The sequence below is a fragment of the Numida meleagris genome, chromosome 6 (assembly GCF_002078875.1).
Source record: "Numida meleagris isolate 19003 breed g44 Domestic line chromosome 6, NumMel1.0, whole genome shotgun sequence".
NCBI lineage: Eukaryota > Metazoa > Chordata > Aves > Galliformes > Numididae > Numida > Numida meleagris.
The window spans coordinates 17,036,146-17,042,491 of record NC_034414.1 but is presented as its reverse complement, the minus strand read 5'-3'; the positions used below and the strand labels follow the sequence as shown (position 1 = coordinate 17,042,491).

The 6,346-nt window shown below is 58.8% G+C and overlaps 2 protein-coding genes across 2 annotated transcripts; both read right to left on the bottom strand.

Annotated features, from left to right (window-relative positions):
* Window positions 1-1,357, bottom strand: LOC110401663 (scavenger receptor cysteine-rich type 1 protein M130-like). The gene is made up of 3 exons (XM_021403014.1): window positions 956-1,357; window positions 154-857; window positions 1-83 (listed from the first exon to the last, which is right to left on the bottom strand). Exons 1-3 carry the CDS (start codon window positions 1,320-1,322, stop codon window positions 69-71), a joined length of 1,086 nt encoding a protein of 361 aa, XP_021258689.1. The 5' UTR covers window positions 1,323-1,357; the 3' UTR covers window positions 1-68.
* Window positions 1,390-4,743, bottom strand: LOC110401256 (scavenger receptor cysteine-rich type 1 protein M130-like; the record flags this gene model as incomplete). The annotated part of the gene is made up of 3 exons (XM_021402137.1): window positions 2,157-4,743; window positions 1,727-2,044; window positions 1,390-1,652 (listed from the first exon to the last, which is right to left on the bottom strand). Coding segments are annotated over exons 1-3 (636 nt in total), but the record flags the coding sequence as incomplete, so codon positions are not given.

Sequence of the window (6,346 nt, the reverse complement as noted above, 5' to 3'; positions counted from 1 at the left end):
GGTGCCCCAGGTGCCCTCGCTGTACACCTCCACCCTGCCGGCGCAGCGCCCGGGGCCTCCTGCCAGCCTCAGCTGCCGGCTACCTGCATGGGAGGGTTGGGCTGGTTCTGGGGATGGCAGCGTGATGCCCACATACCTTCCCAGTGCACTCACCAGAGCAGGCAATGGCCAACTCCTCAGGGCTGTGGCTGGTCTTGGCCATCCCTGAAGCATTACACTGTGCCAGGAGCTCCTCGGTGCCAACACACCGCAGCTCCTGCAGCTCCATGGGGCCCAAGCTAGTGGCCAGCACAGCATAGATTTTCTCAGGCACACCGCAGCCCAGCTGCCGGCACGCCACGGTGGCAGTGCCATTGTCCCACAGCCCCACAGACGCACGGGCCCAGACACCGGGGCGCATGGCCACCTCCAGCCGTCCGTCGCACCGGCTCTCCCCACCGTGGAGCTGCAGGGGCTCAGTGACACCTGCAAAAGCCTGGTTGTGCCGCGGGGACGGGGTGTCGTCCCCACCTGCTGGGGGTACACATGGCCCTCGCACCCACCTGAGCAGTTGATGGCAGCGGTGTGCCTGGGGGGGCAGGCGGGCTGCCCCAGCACCTCCACGGGGCACTCGCCTGGGTGCCGCTCGCTCCCGCTACAGCTGAGGGCATCATGCAGCACCATCCCAGTCCCTGTCCCAAACTGGCCTGGTGGGGGCAGGGAGACAGCAGAGCCACAGCCCAGATGGTGGCAGAGGACGTGGGCGTCAGGCATGTCCCAGGCAGTGGCACACAGGGGCCTCCAAACCCCTCGTGCCTCCACCTCTACCCGCCCAGTGCAGTCTGAGTCTCCATCTGCCAGCCGGAACCCAGTGTAGGCTGCAGCAGAGAGAGAGTGCTGGGGTTGGAGGAGCGAGGGACCCCTGGGGACACCACACTGCATGGGGCAGATGCACCCCCACAGCACCAGTGCTTACGAGAGCAGATGATGGCAGCAGGTTGGGTGCAGTTCTTGATTTGGGGAGGCTGCCGTGTGCAAGCAGACAGGAGGGGCTCGGTGCCGTTGCACTTGAAGGCATTGTCCCAGAATGGCCCCACTGCTGCTCCAAAATGCCCAGCCCCGGGTAGGGCCAGCACTGTACCACAGCCCAGCTCCCTGCAGACGACCTGGGCGGCCATGAGGTCCACATGGCTGTGGCAGACGCTGACCCAGGCCCGGCCCTGCCGCACCTCCAGCTGCCCCGAGCAGGCACTGTCTCCTCCAACCAGCCGGGAGAACCCTGCCGGGAGAGGTGGGTTGCTGACATGGGGGATGTGGACAATGGGCTCCCTGTGGTGCCGCATGCCCCCGGCTCTCACCTTGGCAGACCACAGTGGCGTTATAATCACAAGGTTCATTGTAGGGACCCCAGCCCTTAATGTTGCAATCCCAGATGGCCTTCTCGTTCCCATTGCAGTTGACAAAGGCCAACATTGAAGGACTGTTGGCTTGCAAATCTCGCCAGGTGAACTTGGTGTCAGCAGCTGAGCCACAGCCCAGCTGCTGGCACACCACCTCGGCATCATTCATGTCCCAGACATCATCGTACACCGTGCCCCAGCGTCCTCGCAGCTTCACCGCCACTCTCCCCTCGCAGGGTCCCCTGCCATCCACCAGCCGCAGCTCCAGTGCCTCTGCAGCAGGGCCCGGCCTCAGTCCTGACCAGGGGTCCTGGCACGGTGTCCCCATCCCAGCCACCCCAGCTCACCTGTGCAGATCACTCCCACGTCCCACTCGTGACCACAGAAGTGCTTGCCCCAGCCAAAGTTGGAGCAGTCCTGCAGGGTGGCCTCAGTGCCAAGGCAGTAGGGATGCAGCCAGATGCGTCCCTTGCCCTGCCCGAATGGGGCATATGGGGACGCATGGGCCACCGTGCCACAGCCCAGCTGCCGGCACACCACGCTGGCCCGTTGCGCGTCCCAGTCGATGTCATAGGTGCAGACAGAGCCCCATTCTCCCTCGTGCTTCACCTCCACCCGACCGGCACAACGCCCACCGCCATCCACCAGCCGCAGCACCTCGCTGCCTGTGGGCACCAGGGGAGGTGGCTGAGCCTGGGGGGTGCCCATCCCATGGCTGCAACCCTGCCCCTCTGCTTCCCCCCTGTCCTATGGCCACCCCACTGCCCCACGACTCACCCATGCAGAGCTGCACGCAGAGGAGCAGCCCCAGCACCCTGGCAGGCACCATCATGCCACACAGGCCCAGCCCAGAGCCTGAGATGGGGAGGGGGATATATAGGCAGCCCCTGCTGGCAGGAGCCAATGGGGATGGCGATGTATGGTGGGAGTCATTATCAGCACGGTTATCTGCCGCCTGCCAGGGCCCAGCCTCCAATAACCTGCTTCATGCCCAAATATGAGGCTTGTCTCCGCTTCTGGTGTCACAGAGCCCTACAACGGGCACTCACTACCTGCATGTCACTGAGGTGAGCCAGCCTGCCCAGATGCTGTCTGTCCCTGCACTGGGGCTGGAGCTGAGGCTGTGTCCATGTGGAGTGGGTCCCCTCAGGGACAAGTGTGACCCCAAACAGGGTCTCCATCTGTACCCTATGTCCCTCCCCATTATGTTGGGGTCCTAGAGCTGCCATTGAGGTTCCTCAGGCAGTAGTGGGGTGAATAAGGTCCCCATGCTGGACAGGACATGCACAAAAGGGCCATGCCCGGCCCCTTGCATCAGGCAGTGGGACATGGCTCTGCCAGCATCTGGGCACACAGAACCCCCATATGCTCTCTGCAGCACAGGCAGGAGGACATGTGTTCCCCCACATGGGGACCCAGTGTCAACACCGACCGCATGCATCTGCCATGCCACCTGCACGGAAGCGATACGTGGCACAAAGTGATGTTCTTCGACTTGAGGCTGCAGCATTTGGGAAGGTGTCCCACTCCTCCACTTTGGTATTGCTGTGCCAGGAGCAGACACAGGGACAGCTGCAGATTGCAGGAGTCCTAGGGGCATCCGGCTGCTGAGGGGACAGCACAGAAACCCCAACTTCACAGGGGAAGGCACAGGGCCGAGCTGTCCCTGCCTGTGTCACCGTGTGCACCCCAGTGCTGGGGAAGGAGGAAGTGTGCGACGGGTGCGCAGCCGTTTTCAAAAGTGAAACCCTGCCTGTATGCAGGGCTGGGATGTGGGGCAGCGCCTGGCCCCACTGTAGGGTCAGTGTGTGGTGGAATGGCTCAATGGGCACCAGGGGCTCCTGGGAACACAGCTGCAGGGCCGCGCTCCTGCTGAGGGTGCGAGGATGTAATGTGTGGGACAGGGATGCCAGCAGGGTCTGGGGCATTGCTCTCTCCTTATTGCGCTCGTGTTGCAGAGCTCTGGCCCTGCCCTGCCACGAGAGCTCCAACATGGCCTGTCAGCAGGCTGGAGCTGGGCCCATGAGGCAGCAGGAGCTGCACAGCAGGGCTCAGCAGGGCCGGGCCTCCAGCTCTGTGGGCAACGCCAGGCAGCACTGCAGCAGGGCTCCGGGCCCAGCTGAGAGGCCTGGGTGGGAAGGCCTGTCCTGCTCGGGAGGGACGAGCGCTGCCCTCCAGGAGGCCGCCATTCCTCCAGGCAGCGGCACTCAGAAGCATGGAGCTGAAGGCGGTGCAGGGCCCACAGCCTTGCCAAGCACATGGCCTGGTAGCACACATGCCAGCCAGGGACAGGCATTGCTTGCCCCATGATCAGCGCCTGCCGGGGCAGCGGGTGGGGAAGGACCGTCCTCAGGCCACAGCTGTTCATGCCGGGCCTCAAGGTCTCCCAGCTCTGTGTCTGTGAAGGGCAGCATGAGGAAGACTCCTTCACAAAGACCTTCTTCCCCAGAATGTCCGATGAAGGGGATTACTGGTTTGTTATAAGACCTGTGCGCTGTGCTTATTTGTTCCTCCATTATCGCTGTACTTGGGAAACAACTGCTGGTTTCTCACAGCATTTTTACGGATACGTTTCCTCTCTGCCTCTTTGTGTGAAGTTTAAACTAGGTATGACCTGCAGCCACTTCCAAGACACTGTGGAGCCTTTGGCTTGCCTGTCCATTTCCAAAGCTGACTTTAGTTAAGCCTAAAGGGACGGCTGCTTGGCACCTTCCATCAGGAACATACAGCAGGGATGTGAATCCTGCCCTCAGCCACTGCAGGTCCTTACAGAATACAGGAACAGACAGGTGCAGGAGGTGACTCAGACCCCTGATACGATGTCTCTTGTTTCAGAGGGAGCTCTTTACCATGTGTCCTCTTCCCACCCACAGCAGAGGTGTCCTCAGAAGAGGAGATCCTACCAGCAAGCGCAGGGTGAGAGTCAGCTTACTCCGGTTTGCTTCTCAAAACGTCTGTGCAAAGGCTGTGAATTTGTGTGGAGATACATGCATGTACAATTATCATCTGAATGTCTGTAACTGTTTTCCCTTTCTGTCCTTTTCCGCTTGTATCTCGCCCCACGAGTTTCTCTATAGCTCTCTCCCGCATTGCACACTGGGGGCAGGGGTGGAGTGAGCGAACGGCCGGGTGCTGCTCAGCTGCCAGTCGGGTGAAACCACAGCGTGTGGCAGCATGCCTGCACCTGTGTGCCTGTGGGACACACGGTCCTTGTTATCCTTCCCTTGCAGTGCAGCAGTCATGGGAGCCATCCCACCTCATCTCCATGAGCTTTCCCACTCTTTCTTTTGTTTCCCCCATGCCCAGAGCCAATGGGGATGTCTCTGAAATCCAGCTTTGCCCCCACGACCCTAGGCATCCCAGGTGTGGGGAGAGGGGGAAAACCTCTGCATGGGGTCCCATGCTTTATGGGAACTGCTGAGTCATGGCCTGAACCACTGATTGAGCACCTGGAGGAAAGACCCAGTCAGCCCTGGGAGCACAGGTGAAGGCAATTCACCTGTGTGACCAGAAGGCGTGGAGCCTGGCTCCACCCCTCTTAGGCCTCATTTAAGGGCTGACTGCCGCTTGGTATGATTTCATTCTGGAGGTCTCTCTTTGTTGGGGGTCTTTCTTTGTGAGCCTGAAATCTTCCAGTCTGGGTGAGCGCTCTCTTTTCTTTCCACCTTTTTTTGTAATGCTAGTTCTATTGCGTTAGTCCTTCTGATTGCTGCTTTTGGTGAGACAGGCAGTCCTTAATATTGAAATGGTATTCCTTTAGAATATCTTTAAATGGGCTTAGGGGTGGGACATCGTCCGTCTTCATAAAACCTTGCTGGGGCACATTCCTGGGTTTCTGGGTTCACCCTTTTGTGAATTGGCTGCCATAATTGGCAATTGGGGTCCCTTGCGGGATAGAGGAAATATTTCCCCATCACCATCTGGCATGGCAAAATATTTTTATGGATTAGATAAAAATATCCTGATTACAGAGGAACGTCGACTGGCTGCCAAAGGGAAGTGTACTAGCTTGGTTACTCCACGTATGGGACATGGGGGCAGAGAGTGTTATGGTCAATGGACCGGAAGTTTCCAAGCTCGCATCCATTACCTCACACTTTGCCCTTAGAGGCTGTATGCCACTGGGCAACATAATGAGGAGAATCATACCTTAATGGATTGGTTGATGGTGGCATGCTGTATCACTTGGCCTAATAAGGCCGATATCCTGGTGCATGCAGGTTTATGGTCCTCCACAGAGGACCTCCAAACATATATTTGTGAGCTAGGAATGAAAGAGGCCATTTATGAGGAAGCCTTTGAAAGTCCTGATTTAGTAAAATTTTCAGTTGGAGTGAGGGACCTAATTTTACAGCAGGCACCCTCCCACCATCATGGCACGCTGTTATCTAATTGATCCCCCAAGTGGCCTCAGAGGCCCGAAAAGCTCTTTTTAGGGCTTTTTGAAGCCAGGAAAAGTGCAGTGCTTGTGCCAGGGGGCTGGCAGCTTGTGGGCGGGCTGCCAAGCTAGCAGGGGTGGAGTTGGCACTGCCCACTCTTAATCTTATCCATGACCTTGACCTCTGGCTGTTAGGCTATTAGCTAGCTCCCACCCACAGCTCATGCACAGTTAGTGAGGTGCTTTGCTGCCCGCAGAGAACAGGGAGGGGTAATCAGAGCGTGCACACAGCCCATACTGTACTGCAGTGGGTGTGAGAGGTGGGCTGAGGACCAGGGTGTGTAAGTGCTGTCCCTCTTTCGTCAGGAGACCTGTTCTCACATTCGCAGTCTCTGTGGCCTCAAGTTTAAACATGGTCTCCACCAGGCAGTGGGCTCACCTCAAGAAGACTGTGGTGACCCAGACAGAGGGCCTGCCCAGAGATTTAGCAGTTCAGGTCTCAGGTTGCAGGTTGGAGTGCCTGAGACTGCTGCTGCCTGGGGAGGGTGGCAGGGATTCCACCTGTGTGAGGTGTGAGCAGGTGGATGAG